The sequence below is a fragment of the Erythranthe guttata genome, chromosome 12 (assembly GCF_056151865.1).
Source record: "Erythranthe guttata isolate IM_541 chromosome 12, IM_541, whole genome shotgun sequence".
NCBI classification, from domain to species: domain Eukaryota; kingdom Viridiplantae; phylum Streptophyta; class Magnoliopsida; order Lamiales; family Phrymaceae; genus Erythranthe; species Erythranthe guttata.
The window spans coordinates 19542507-19556111 of record NC_142544.1 but is presented as its reverse complement, the minus strand read 5'-3'; the positions used below and the strand labels follow the sequence as shown (position 1 = coordinate 19556111).

At 35.0% G+C, this 13605-nt stretch overlaps 4 protein-coding genes across 5 annotated transcripts; 1 reads left to right on the top strand and 3 right to left on the bottom strand.

Moving 5' to 3' along the window:
- Nucleotides 1-1014: 1014 nt before the first annotated feature.
- LOC105963628 (F-box/kelch-repeat protein At1g57790) lies at nt 1015-4170 on the bottom strand. 2 transcript variants are annotated; one of them, XM_088826494.1, is made up of 3 exons: nt 4040-4170; nt 1540-2639; nt 1015-1138 (listed from the first exon to the last, which is right to left on the bottom strand). In XM_088826494.1, the coding sequence occupies exons 1-3, from the start codon at nt 4072-4074 to the stop codon at nt 1119-1121; spliced, it is 1155 nt and encodes a 384-aa protein (XP_088682620.1). In that variant the 5' UTR covers nt 4075-4170; the 3' UTR covers nt 1015-1118. The 2 variants fall into 2 exon arrangements, with proteins under 2 accessions (XP_088682620.1, XP_088682621.1); XM_088826495.1 differs by lacking the exon at nt 4040-4170 and adding an exon at nt 2808-3467.
- A 1145-nt stretch (nt 4171-5315) lies between these two features.
- LOC105956562 (uncharacterized) lies at nt 5316-7708 on the bottom strand. Its single transcript, XM_012980414.2, has 4 exons — nt 7204-7708; nt 6817-6905; nt 6072-6179; nt 5316-5747 (listed from the first exon to the last, which is right to left on the bottom strand). The coding sequence occupies exons 1-4, from the start codon at nt 7379-7381 to the stop codon at nt 5529-5531; spliced, it is 594 nt and encodes a 197-aa protein (XP_012835868.1). The 5' UTR covers nt 7382-7708; the 3' UTR covers nt 5316-5528.
- Nucleotides 7709-9506: 1798 nt separating this feature from the next.
- Nucleotides 9507-10676, top strand: LOC105956772 (uncharacterized). The gene has a single exon (XM_012980669.2). It carries the CDS (start codon nt 9622-9624, stop codon nt 10510-10512), a length of 891 nt encoding a protein of 296 aa, XP_012836123.2. The 5' UTR covers nt 9507-9621; the 3' UTR covers nt 10513-10676.
- A 588-nt stretch (nt 10677-11264) lies between these two features.
- On the bottom strand, nt 11265-13570 carry LOC105956773 (alpha carbonic anhydrase 1, chloroplastic). The gene is made up of 6 exons (XM_012980670.2): nt 13301-13570; nt 12395-12615; nt 12213-12319; nt 11932-12034; nt 11638-11817; nt 11265-11550 (listed from the first exon to the last, which is right to left on the bottom strand). The coding sequence occupies exons 1-6, from the start codon at nt 13380-13382 to the stop codon at nt 11389-11391; spliced, it is 855 nt and encodes a 284-aa protein (XP_012836124.2). The 5' UTR covers nt 13383-13570; the 3' UTR covers nt 11265-11388.
- Between the last annotated feature and the right edge of the window lie 35 nt (nt 13571-13605).

Here is a 13605-nt window from a genome sequence, read left to right as displayed (position 1 = left end):
TCAAGGCGCAATTCAAGTATTATTTCTGTAACGATAATAACTAATTTAAATTTCGAATTTCAACGACACAAAATGTTATAAATTTAAGTATAAGAGTGAAATTGTAGGGTTTATATTTAGAATGCTAAAGTTAAATAGATAATAAATGGATAGAGTGAAATAAAAAATATCATGCATGTGTTTACTATAAGTTGTCTGTATTTATCATTTAAGAATAAAAACTGATATTGGAATTTGGAATTTTTTAGGAATTAAGATCAGATTGTAAATTAGAATAAAGAAAAAAAATCACAATATAGAAAGAAGAAATAAAGAATAGAATGTATAAAACTATGGTAATCCAAATTGTGCAACATAGATGAAAATTGCAAACTCAAATCGAATTCATCTTTCATTAACCGACAAACGAAATAAGCAAATCACTATTTAAGAGACATAATTACGAAAACCTCCCTCTAATTTAGCGCCGAAAATGCACAAGGAAAGAGCTATGATTTCACAAAAAGAATGAACGATTTATGGTTTTTGAGATGCTACATCTGATTGTGTGCAAATCAACGGTTAATAATCACTCGATGTATTTCACCGAGTACGGTATAGCATCAAACAAACCACGCTGTATGACGCCCACGTGATAATTCCACGTCTATTTTTATTATTTACTTTTCCATATGTTTATTATAAGCTGGCAGTTATTAATTGGATAATCTTTAAAATAATCGAATCTTATTAAGGATGATGGAAATCCACCATTAAACTACAAATAAACATTATATATATATATATTGGTCTGGGTTGAGCTATGAATACTGAATACACATTTTCAATTATTGTTATTATTTTTTAACTATAATACCTATTTAATTTGTTTGTATAACATTATTTTACGGCATAAGAAAAAAAAAACCACTTTAAATGTTTATCTCTCCCATATATATATATATATATATATATATATATATATATATATATATATATATATATATATATATATAATTAAAAAGACTTGAGTTTTTTCAACCCTTACTACGCCTCCCTGATTGGCATTGTGGCAGCATCAACTTCCGTTTCCGACGACTTATCTTCTCGTAATGTTTCATCTTCGTCGTCGTCTTCGATCACTGTCGTTTCTTCTTCCCTGCTCGGAATAATAAAATAAAAAAAATAAAAATATTACCAAATTTTTAACTAAATCACAATGCATCTTATACTACGTACGTCCATAAAAACTAATACTACCAAATTAATTAGCAAAAACATGCACATAATTAATATCAGCAGCAACAACAACAAGACTAATTGAATGGAACAAAAACCAAAAAAAAAAAAAGAGAGAGAGAAAAAAATGCACATCCCCAATAGTGTCACAATAGTTCAACATTAGTGCATGCAAAAGTCAGAACGTAAAACAACAAGATGCAAAATTAGAAACAACACCAACACAAAATATATAACAAAGAAGTTCATTAATTGATTAAATTAAATATGACTTCCCAAATTAAAATCATTATTAATGAAGAGTACTCTTTCTTAGCTTACCTTTGCATCCGGCACCTTCAAGAAACTTATCGACATTCTTCGGTGCTTCAATCCACGCAGACCGAAAACCCTCCATCTCCGTCCAATCGTAAACATCGTCTTTCGGGGAGTACCTGTCACCCTCGGGCCTATACGTAATGCACCGCTTCCCATAAAACAGAACCTTCGGAAAATAAACGGACCCCACCAATTTCCCGACAAGTTCACTCCTCACACACGAAGACACATAGTTCGCGAAGATAGTCCTCCCATCCAAAGAAACCAACTCATCCCAAACCCCTTTCACCCAGTCCAACTTATACACAAACGGCTCCGCCAAAGCGCATGTGCATGTAACGTATATATCCCCCTCGTACTCCGCCATGAACTTGCTCCTCCACCGATTCTCGAGGTGGAGGCAATCGGTGCAATGAGGTGGCGGCACCGTAGAAATATTCCAAGTCCTCTCTATCGGATCGTAAAACCCTAGCAAGCCTGTCAGGCTCATGCAGTAGAAAATGCCGTCGCAGAAAACAAGCTTGTTCCACATCGAGCTATGAAACGGAGGGTCGCATTCGTAGGTGAGTGTGGTCCACTGGTTTTCTCCCATTCGACACGTGCTAATAGCAACAGCCTCACGCTCGACATGCCTAACCATGCAAAGGGTACAATCAGGATTCGTCGGAGGTGCGGAAAACGCCACTATGTGATCGGATAGTTGAAGTTTCGGCATTTTGATCTTTTCGAGAGTGTAGGGGCAGAAGAAGAATAGTCGAAGAGTTCTTGGCTTGTAGAGGAGGAGCCAGCTGTCCTTCACGTAGCAGATCCTCGTGCCTCGCATTTCGGGTAAGTCGAGGTAGTAGTTCTTGCGTTCCGTAGGGTTGTAGAACTCGAACAAGTCTCCGGATTTCGGGTACGACATTAGCCATGGTGGGGTGTTTGCCTTTCGAACGGAGATTGCTGGAGATTGCCAGCTCTTGCAGACGACGGAAGCTCGGATGTTGTCCTTCAACGACAGACGGTTGAAGATTTCTTCTAGAACCTCGCTCGGTAGATGAGGTTCTTGCTCGTGGGCCCTGCTTGGAGCTCGTTGAGTCGCGCTTGTTGATGTTGTAGTCGACCTGCAATCAAGAACGAGAAAAAAATTGAAATAAGGATGAATTTAATGAGCATAAAGTATGGAAATTCAAATATCGAAAACACGGGAGAAAATTGCAAACTCGATCAACTAATGTCATCTATCTTTAATCGACACAATAAATCACTTTTTAAGCGACAAAAGTACGTACTTTAAAATCATCGTAGCGCAGAAAAAGACACACCTCCTAAACCCACACGTGTTGTAAAAGCAGGAAATTCGATCGGTTGAAATACCACGCACTGAAAGCGACCGTTGTTTCGCTTATTTCACAAAAACCTCGTATTCATTTTCCTCACTCTCACACACACTGACACACAGATACACACACTGAAAAAATCCCTCTATTATAGCGCATAAAATGCGCAAGGAAAGCGACACGGTTTCACAAAAAAGATGAAAAAATTATGATGAAACGACGACGATCAAATAAGAAGGATGCATGACATTGTTTTCAATCATGAAATGTTATAATTAGTTAATCATTTACATGATCCAATAGATGAATAAAACATGTGATTAATTAGTTTCATAGATAATCAATATATAATCGGTTAGATATGGATGACAAATAAGGATAGCAAATTTACGACGAAACGACGTCGTTTTATGAAACAATTTCAATTAAATCAATGGTTAAAATGATCCAAAAGAGAAACAAAACACATCAAGTTTAATATTTGACAAATGGGATCATATAGATTCTTCGCAAAAAACGACACCGTTCGAATAAGTATAGACGACGCCGTTTTGAACCGTAAAAGGGTGTTACATTCGGATCCGACAAAAAAAGTTGTCAGCTTAATAAATGAACGACACAAACCGTTAGAATCTAATTAGCATCGACCAAAACGATCCGTCGGTTGAGATTAAAAACCCGCGCGATAACGGTTTTTTGAATTTATTAAAAAAATCATTTTTCTTTCTTTCAATCATTCTCCTCATTTCTCTTCATGCACCACCTTATGCTTCATTTTAATTCTTTATTCAATCTGGTTCTTCAAATCAATCTGATCAAAATCACTCAGCTATGATTTTTTTTTAATAAATCGAAAACAAAAAATCTGAATAGAGTTGAATGCTGGTGGAAACATGAAATCACAGAAATCAAATTGGTAAAGAAATAAATTTTAATTAGCTTGCATAATTAAATAAACGCCAGAATTAGTAGTAAAAATCACACATTCATTTAATTTCGTTCTTACACAGATACAATCATACACGAATTTGTTAACCTTCAAACCTTCATTTCAGTTACAACTTACAAATGGAAAATTAACCATAAAAATGGAAAAATAAATAAAGCATGCAGCCACCGATCGAATCCGAGTTCAATTGATTTTATTTTATTTAAATAAAAAAAAAAATTAATAAAACACTCACGATTTGATCAGTTTCTTTCTACCCCTTGGAGCCATCGGAGAAACCTAGAAGGAATTTTCAGAGGCGAAAAAGAAACGTGTTTATTACAGTGTGTCAGTGTGTGTATCTGTGTGTCAGTGTGTGAATATGTGTGTCAGTGTGTGTATCTGTGTGTCAGTGTGTGAGAGTGAGAAAAATGAATACGAGGTTTTTGTGAAATAATCAAAACAACGGTCGCTTTCAGTGCGTGGTATTTCAACTAATTTTCCTGCTTTTACAACACGTGTGGGTTTAGGAGGTGTGTCTTTTTCTGCGCTACGATGATTTTCTCTATTTCCCGTTACGGTCCAATAAGAGACGGCCACGTGGTAATTCCACGTCTCTTCTTATTTTTTGTTTTTCCAAATGTGTGTGAGCTGGCATTTACTTGGATAAACTTTTAAATAATCGGATCTTTATTAAGGTGATGGAAATCCAACCAAACCTTCCATTCAAACGCATGTCACATTATAATATTATATTAGATTATATTAATATTATTAAATAAAGCACGAGATGAAAATGATTTAAAAAACAATCCTTGGGAATTGGGCCGCATACTTGGGCTCAATTGGCTTAGCCACTAATGGATCAAACTATAAATACTTTAAATACTTTAAATAAAGCTTATTCTAAACATTATAAATTGGTCTGGGTTTAGCTGTGAATACCGATTAGAAGGTGTAAATCGAATGGATCGAATCGGAGTTAGACTTTCGCAAAAAAATGATATTTACCAGAAGTGAAAAACTAGTTCCAATTCTGTTCCAAAAAATCGAAAAAATTCGGAAATTGGAATGAAAAAACTTATTCCGAAATCGCAAAAATAGGATCAGAATCGGCGGAGTTCGGAAATATATAAAATATATAATGATATTGGTATTTATAGTGCTATATTCGGAAAAAAAGTTGGGAAATTTCGGAATTATTTTCGAAACTTAAATCATATCGAAAATCGGAAGTCGGAATTTCATAATTCAGACTGAAAATTATTGTTCCAAAATCAGATTTTTTTTATCAGAATCGGCAGAAATTGAAAATTTCGTTCCAATTTCCACCCTTAATACTCGTTAACAAATTTTCAAATTTGTCTGAGATCAAGGCGCAATTCAAATATTATTTCTGTAACTATAATAACTATTTGTTTTGCTCAACATATAATATGAAATTGCAATAAACATATATTAAAACAAGGACAGCATTTGAAGATATTTTGAGCAAAAACAATAAAAAATCATAGCAAAAGACAGACAGACAATGAGTAGAAACAAGAATCCTGAAATTCAAGATATTATTACAGGGAGTCTGTAATATGTCGAAGAACTAATAAAACCACAAGCAGAAGCTAAAAATGAAAATTCCTGGGTTTAATTATAATGATAGTGAAGAAGACTTCTCTACATACAGCAAAACAAAGACAAAATTGCAACCACTTCCAATTTTTGTTCTCTCTTATACAATTAAAAACACTTCATTTCTTTTTACCTTTACTACGCCTGGACGGAACTACAGTCCATCCATCTACAACTTGAGGAGGTGTTTCTCTCTGGCTCGTCTGATCGGGCAACGAGTCCTTTTGACTGGGACTTGATTGACTTTTTGGAGCATCAATTTCCATTTCCGACGAGTTATCTTTACTTAATGTATCATCTTCATTATTGTCTTCACTGTCTTCACTGTCATTGCTTCCCTGCTCACAATAATAGGAACGAAAACGGAGAAAAGTATTCAGTAACAGTTAATACAAGAAAAATATATAGAATCCTTATTATAGTTGTTCATGGTAATGACAATCGAACAAATTGGTGGTTTTGATTGTTTGGGACAGTTGGGTTTTGCAAGCCTGTCTAATTGCAATTTGTTAATTGTTACCTAATAAATAAAACTTATAGTATATCTTAAGTAAAACTGATCAACCGGCGCTGGAGAAAATGAATAATGCAGAACTGGCTAAAAGCACACAAGACTCAAATACTTCAACTAGAAAAAAAGGTTTACTAAAGATTGATGTTACCTGTCTGACATAAGAAACATTAGGAATACTCGTTTCCCGCAACTTCTTTATTGAGTCAAAATTACCTTCTGAACATTCTTCATGCATTACCATCAGTTTTTCTGCTACCTGAATTGAAGAAAAAATATGAAAACAAATAAGTATTACAATAAAATAGTAGAAGGTCATTGTGATTAGTAAGTTCAGATTAGCTTTTCATCTTTAAACCAAGAGACAGTGTAAGTGCAACGGGGGCTCTTCAACTACTCTGCGAACCATATTCTTTTAATGTCTATAGCCCTCAGTTTCTATAAGATTCGATTATAATCTGTACTTACAATTATTTTAATGATATCACTCCAAGTAGTATTAGTAATACTCGTTCATGAGAAGAAACGGTTCATCTACTTTGCAGTATAAGGTGTATGTATACGGGGAATATAGAAACATTATATGTCTACAAAACAGGATCTCGAAATAAACTAAAACAAAGTCTACGGCAAACCAAAGAGAATCACATAGGTCCAGATCAAACTAGCTAGCCCTGTCCAGGTGTTGACTCGTTATAAAAAAAGTCGTATTTACGTGGAAATTGTTGAATCTAGTCAGTCGAGACATTCAGACAATGAGACCCATAAAAAATTTAGACGTGGTTAATTGAACGAATTCAAGGTTTCTGCATATTAAGGTAGCTTTGTAGTAAGCAAAAGCATATAAAATGAAAAGATGCTGAAAATTTGGAGTTGAATAAATCAAGAGGCCATACCTCCTCAATGCTTCCATCTTCGATCACAGTATTGAGAGTATCCATGAATTCGTCGAGCATAAGCTCCACATCATCAATATATACTCGATCTGAACACCAAAAGCAACCAATTAATCATCCATTCACTTTCCTCAACACTCAAAACACTCAACGGTCATCACAAAAGAACACAATTCATCTCCATTTTGATAATTAAACAGGGTGAAATAAAATTAAATAAAGTTTGCATCACTCTCCATCCAAGAGAGACACGCAACACTGCCAATCACAATGCCCTAATGCCAAAAAAAATCAAAGGTGGTAGTAGTGCGAAAGCTACAAGCGCTTAATTTCATGTCATGTGAAATTGCAGCTATAAAACTAACCTAGAAAAAAAGATATATATACCTTTGGATTGAGTGAGGAGATGAAAAATATTGTCGGCGAGTTGCTGGGGTTTCTGGCCAGAGTCACGGCCGCCCCACTCGTTCTGGACGGCCATTTGAAACGCAGCCCACCGAGAAAGCAGCAAACTAATTCCCTCTTGCAGCTGAGCCGCCGCCTCCGGCGTCAGATTGTTATTCATCCCTCTGCTAATTGCTTAGTAATTCTCCGATATAATTAGATACAAAGAGTGGAACCAGGCAAAACCCTAGTTTGCTGTGTTAAACAGATTACTTTCGACGGCGTAAAAATGGCGAATCGAGAAGCCCTAATTCCAAACTGAGATTTAGGGACAAAAATCGAGACAAGCCGTTTTCTCTAGGATAAATCGGATGGGGGTAAAATTGACATTTTATTTCCATAAAAAAATGTCACTTTTTTTAATGAATTTTATTTTCTGTTAATGTCTATTTATCGATGTTTATTAAAGGGGAACAAATGTGAATATCAAGAAAAAAAATGGGGGTACAACTCAGTTATTGGTTTATCTTGGAATTAAATATCGATGATTCAATAATTCAAATGGGAATTTGGAGAATTAGATTCAAGTGGAAAATATTTTGCAACACCGACTCCACAATCACATGGTAAGATAGTGGTGTGTCTTGATGATGATACAAATATTTTAATTAAGTTTGTAATATTGATCTAGACAACCTAGCATATGATACATTATTAATAATGGTACAAGTATGAAAGTTTCCTATTTATAATATTTCATGTCACCGAACATATTAATATATGATATATTTAAAAATTTAAAATACAATAATTTACTTCGTAATATATGAAATGTTAAGAGCATATTTGACTAAATTCATTTTAAACAGTTGATTTACTCTTACGTTTAATAAGATCATAAGTTGTTATGTCTCATTTTTAGAACTATTTTTAAAAATAGTTGTATAATGAACCTATATGCTATTTTTATTTGTTATAAGATGTTAAATAAAAAAGGTGTGGTAAATATACTTTAAAAAAAATCTTAAAGACTCTCCAGCATTTTTTTTATTTAAATAAGTATTTTTTTTTTCTGAAAAAATATCAAACACTTTAAATTTTAAAATAGCTTATAAACTATTAATTATCATATAAATTCTTTTTAACAGCTTATAAATTTAGCCAACGCTCTTAAGGCCCGAGAACTTATTATATTGGGGCGAAACTTATTCGGCTAGGTCCATAACTTTAATTGCTCTGAATATAGGTGAATGTTTTTACTTTTTGACAAATCTCTTAGTATCCTTTCATTTTATAACCAATGGAAACAAATACTAACATTTGTTTGAATTTTTTAAGCCATCATTTTAATAACTTTTTGCTTTTTGTATCTATTGGCATAAAATTTTGAACCTTGTTTCCCTCTCCCTTTTTCTAGATAAAGTTGAAAGTTGAAACCAATGCAAAAAATTGAAATCACCAGTTAAGTGTTGAAACTTTAAATTAAATTAAACCACTAACAAAACCATATCAGTATTAAATCGACAAATTGCAATTTTAAAGTAGGGTTAAATACAAAAACACCCCTGTACTATGGACTTTGTATCATTTACCCTCTGTACTACACATAAATACAAAAACCCCCTGCTATTATATTTTTTCCAAAATATGACGAAAATACCCCTGCTAAACCTATAAACATAAGGGTTTGTTTGAGCCATTTTCCACTATATTTTTTTTAACATTTTCGGTCAATTTTACTTGGGAAATTTTTATTTTTTTATTTTCAAAACATTTAATTACTTAGATTTTTTTTTAAATTTTCTGAATAAAAACCTTTTATTTTTGTCATTTTGAATTTATTCATTTTTTTCTTAAATGTCTTCCGGTAGTTCAAATTATCAACAATAATAGGATTGTAAAGATGTTTGTAATTTTAGGATGTTTGAACTACCGGAAGACATTTAAGAAAAAAAATGAAGAAACTCAAAATGGCAAAAATAAACGGTTGTATTTAGAAAATAAAAAAATGTAAGCAATTAGATGTTTTGGAGAAAAAAATATAAATACCAAAATTTTCAACGTAAATTTGACCGAAAATGGTAAAATATATAGTGGAAAATGGCTCAAAAAAAAAAAAAAAAAATATATATATATATATATATATATATATATTTGAGTAGGGGTATTTTCGTCATATTTTGGAAAAAATGCAATGTGAGGGGGTTTTTTGTATTTATATGTAGTACAGGGGGTAAATGATACAAAGTCCATAGTACATGGGTGTTTTTGTATTTAACCCTTTAAAGTATTTAAGATTACACCTATTTTTCTCCTGTGACTTGCATTATATTCTCAACCAATTCACACCATCACGTCTCTCTCTCTCTCTCTCTCTCTCTCTAGTTTTTGCATTTCTCTCTCTAGAAAACCTAAGTAGTAATGCCTGAGGTCGATCTTCAGACGACAGACGGCGGAGGCAACGAATGTAAAATCGCCTGCGAGACTATGGCGGAGGGCAACCCGACGAAAAATGACGTCATCGTCGACGTGGAGCCGGATCTCCCACCGGAATCGTTCTGGCTGTCGAAGGAAGCAGAGTACGACTGGTTCGATCGTAACGCCGTGTACGAACGGAAAGAGTCGACCAAAGGAAACTCCAATTCGACAAATTTGAATAACCCAGCCGTGAACAACAATAACTTTAGCTCCAATTCTCAGCGGCCTTCCGTTAATTTGAAGTCTAAGGCGTCCATAATCGGGTTGCCGAAGACACAGAAAACCACCTTCGTTGATTCTCAACGGAGGACCTGCAAAACGCCCAATATAAGGCTGTTTCCCAAACGATCCGAGTCGGTGGCCGGAAAGCGGGCGGTTCCCGTGGCGGAACCGGGATCCCCCAAGGTTTCGTGTATGGGGAGAGTCCGGTCCAAGCGCGGCCGCCGCCGCTCGAATTCGTTGAAGAAAAAGGAAAACCCTATCGAGAAATCGAGGAGCAGCGGCGGTGAGAATAAGCACAAGACCGGCTTCTATTCTAAGGTAATGAGCATGTTCAGGAAAAATAAAAGTCACCGGAAGCCTTCCCGATCGGAGGAGCCGCCGCCGGCGGTGGGGGTGATGGCTGAGCCTCAGCGGAAGAGCGTGAGTTTGAGAGTGCGGGAAATTCCGGTTGGTGGCGGAACGGCGGCTGAGCCACCTGGTTTGGGAGGGGTGAATAGGTTCGCGTCGGGACGGCGGTCGGTTTCCTGGGCCGCCGAGGATATAAACCAGGCGATATCAGTGGCGTTGGATTCAGATCGGCATGTGGCTGTGGGTCCCATCAGTAGAAGCTGATTTGCTGGAGGCGCGTGAAAGTCTTACGTGGTGGTTGACGGCAGAGTTGTTGAGTGGAAGACGGGGCTCGTTCAATAGTTACTCTTTTCAATTTTACCCTTCATTATCGTCTCATATTTTTTGGGCTTTGATAAATGGTACGACATTGTAAATATAAAACTACTATATATATATATATATAGTAGTTTTGAATTTTGAATTGAAATTTTACCCGAAACCCTTGTATTGAAATTTTGAATTTTCTGTTATGCTGTTTTTTTTCCAAATGTAGATTTTGAAAATAACAACTCCTAATACAAGGGCATAGTTGGCAATATAATTAATAAGTTATTTTTTTGAGAGAGAATAGTTGAACAGGTGCAAATGGATTGCTTCCACGTCTAATTAGGAAATAAGGAACATTTTGTAGACTTTTTTAAGAGTTAACTTGACCATTAATTCTCTGAAAGAGAATATGATAGCTCAGTTTTACTCCTGGAAGTAAATGCACACATTTTTTTTTCCTAACTCCAAGTCATATTCTGTCATTTTCTAGACTTAGTAGTATGCTCAAATCTTCCCTAAGAAAGTATTGGGTGCAAGTCGCACGAATCAGATCGAATTATTATTCCCGAAAAGAAAATCGAGAAATTCGATGTGAGTACGAAATCTCATTAAGAGGAAACGAAACATTGAAGTAACTAATAATATCACACCATAATTGACTATGATATATAATCAATAATGTAGCTTGTGCATTATTTATGTACGGCTTCAAACATAAAAGTGATTTTATTGATACTTCAATTTACTGTCACAGAGATTATTGCCTTTTGAAAAGTGAGCGCACATACAAAGATATCTAAAAAGCAAATTTCTCATTGTGAATGATATGCATTAGTGCTTTAAGTACCGTTTCTTATGAGCGTTAATGACGTCCTCGTCGTATAGGTCCACGCGTCGTCCGTTCATTGGCTGGCAAGGCCGAGCATTGTTCTTACATTTCGTGTCCAGGGGAGCCCTGATAGCCTCCACTTGCTTTCTGGATATTGATCTCACCTGTATATATACAACATTATTAAATTTTTTTATCTCAACTATAAAGAAAATGTTTAGGACAATGAAAGTATGTTATTTAGTATCTACCTTGCCAAGAATATTCCATACGACATTTTGCGTGCAAGGAGGGGTGGTAAACGAGCCATTGTATCTATAGTACTTGTGGGTTCTTTTCCTCACTTCGGTCGGGTGAAACGGGCCAACTTGAATCGGGGTATCCTCGTGGCTTTTCACCTCATATGCTAGTTCATTCAATTTTTTCTGTATCTGTAAATCAAGAATCATTGAAAAAATATTAGCTATTTTATTCCCATCCTTGATTTAAGCAGAATTTTTTTCATTTTTTATTTTTTATTTTTTTATTTTTGTTTGAACTTTCACCTTAGCAAGAAGTGGATCGGGTTGTCCGTATTCGAGAAGAATCGCAACTACAGAAACACTTCCATCATCAGCAATGTGCACCAAATGAAGCTCTGCAGCATACCTATATATATATATATATATATATATATATATATATATATATATATACACACACACACACACACACACACACACACACACACACACACACACACACACACACACACACACACACACATATTGAATTTAAAATATGTAAGTGTATAAAAAAGAGAATGTAAAATGAAATAATTACTTACTGTTTTCCATTTATTCTGTGCTCAGAAGGAGAATGCCAATGCATTTGCTTCAAGGTATATATCTTGCCATCTATAACCATGGACCCTGAATTAGCAGGGTAACGCACCTGTGTACAAAAATGTTAGCACATAAAACAAATGATTTTTTATTTTATTTTTTAATTGTGAAGAAACTAACTAACCCCAACATTGAACTTGTTGTTGATCAAAGTGACATTTGTGGGATCATATGATCTGAGCAAAGGCTTTAAGTTCCTGTTAAGAATGGCTTTGTCTGTCAAGAGGTTAATCGGAGACTGCGATTTTCCGTTTGCACACATGGAGAAATTCGGGTTGATGCTTCCCCATTTGTCAGGGCCTGTAGCTCCTGCGTATGTGAATTGCATTGCTTCTCCAACACCCTCTGTTAAAAAAAGAAAAAAGAAAATCAATCAATTTGTATTTTTTTTTATTTTTCATCAGTAATTAGGTACATAAATATCATAAATTAGTCATTTTTTACAGGTTCAATATATAAAAAAATTTCTGGTCTGAATATATCAGAAAGAAGAGCAAAACTGAAAAAGGTTGCACAAGTTAAGTGTATATCTGTCTAGTTAACTATGTTTCCTCTGTTCAAATTCAAGATTCATGTCTAATGTAAGAATATATACCTGTCCTTTTGCTATGTGAAGTACAATATAGCAAAATTCAATTATCCAAATGACATTCAGAACAGCCCAAGATAACAAATGGCAGTTAAATTAACATGTGAAAGTAAATACGGATATGGTAAATGCGTCAGTTCGATGCAACAAAAACATGCATGCTTGGAGTTGAAATAATTTCATAACAAACGAATAAACCCTGTTTTGTTTTTTCGTTTTTCTTGAAAAAGGATGACATAAAACATACAGAACCAAGAATCTACTCTGCTACCGCCTACCGGTAATTCAAGAATCTAGGACAAAATAATTCAAAGAACATAATGGAAAGCAAAGTCACCTCCCACCCCCACCCCCACCCCCCAACACACACACACACACACACACACACACACACACACACACACACAGAAGACATAGTTGAAGAAAGAAAGAAAGACGTACGTTGTGTGGGAGTAGAGAAGGAGTGAACAAAAAAGAGGATAGTTGCAAGGATGAAGAAAGCAAATCTTGGAGCAGCCATCATTATAACTTATAAGCTAATTTGATGCAAATTTTTGGATGGCTAAATATATATAATTGAATGGCTTTTGAAAAGCTGTAAGCTGTACAATGAATGAATGATATGGTGGTGATCGATGGGCAATAATATACTGCAGCAAACCAACAAATATAAATACAACTTTTCCCACTAGTAGTTTTCTGCTGAGGGACAGGATTTTTATCTTTATGCGTGTGGCTTTATACAC

Excerpts from the sequence above, each read along its gene's own strand:
- LOC105963628 (XM_088826494.1), bottom strand. The coding sequence starts at position 4,074 with ATGGCTCCAAGGGGTAGAAAGAAACTGATCAAATC. Across the intron at positions 2,640-4,039 it reads AGAAAGAAACTGATCAAATC|GTCGACTACAACATCAACAA; the intron begins GTGAGTGTTTTA and ends TCTTGATTGCAG. Across the intron at positions 1,139-1,539 it reads TGAAGGTGCCGGATGCAAAG|GGAAGAAGAAACGACAGTGA; the intron begins GTAAGCTAAGAA and ends TATTCCGAGCAG.
- LOC105956562 (XM_012980414.2), bottom strand. The coding sequence starts at position 7,381 with ATGAATAACAATCTGACGCCGGAGGCGGCGGCTCAGCTGCAAGAGGGA. Across the intron at positions 6,180-6,816 it reads AAGATGGAAGCATTGAGGAG|GTAGCAGAAAAACTGATGGT; the intron begins GTATGGCCTCTT and ends TCTTCAATTCAG. Across the intron at positions 5,748-6,071 it reads ATGTTTCTTATGTCAGACAG|GGAAGCAATGACAGTGAAGA; the intron begins GTAACATCAATC and ends TATTGTGAGCAG.
- LOC105956772 (XM_012980669.2), top strand. The coding sequence starts at position 9,622 with ATGCCTGAGGTCGATCTTCAGACGACAGACGGCGGAGGCAACGAATGT.
- LOC105956773 (XM_012980670.2), bottom strand. The coding sequence starts at position 13,382 with ATGATGGCTGCTCCAAGATTTGCTTTCTTCATCCTTGCAACTATCCTC. Across the intron at positions 12,616-13,300 it reads CTTCTCTACTCCCACACAAC|AGGGTGTTGGAGAAGCAATG; the intron begins GTACGTCTTTCT and ends TTTTTTTAACAG. Across the intron at positions 11,551-11,637 it reads TATGGAATATTCTTGGCAAG|GTGAGATCAATATCCAGAAA; the intron begins GTAGATACTAAA and ends GTATATATACAG.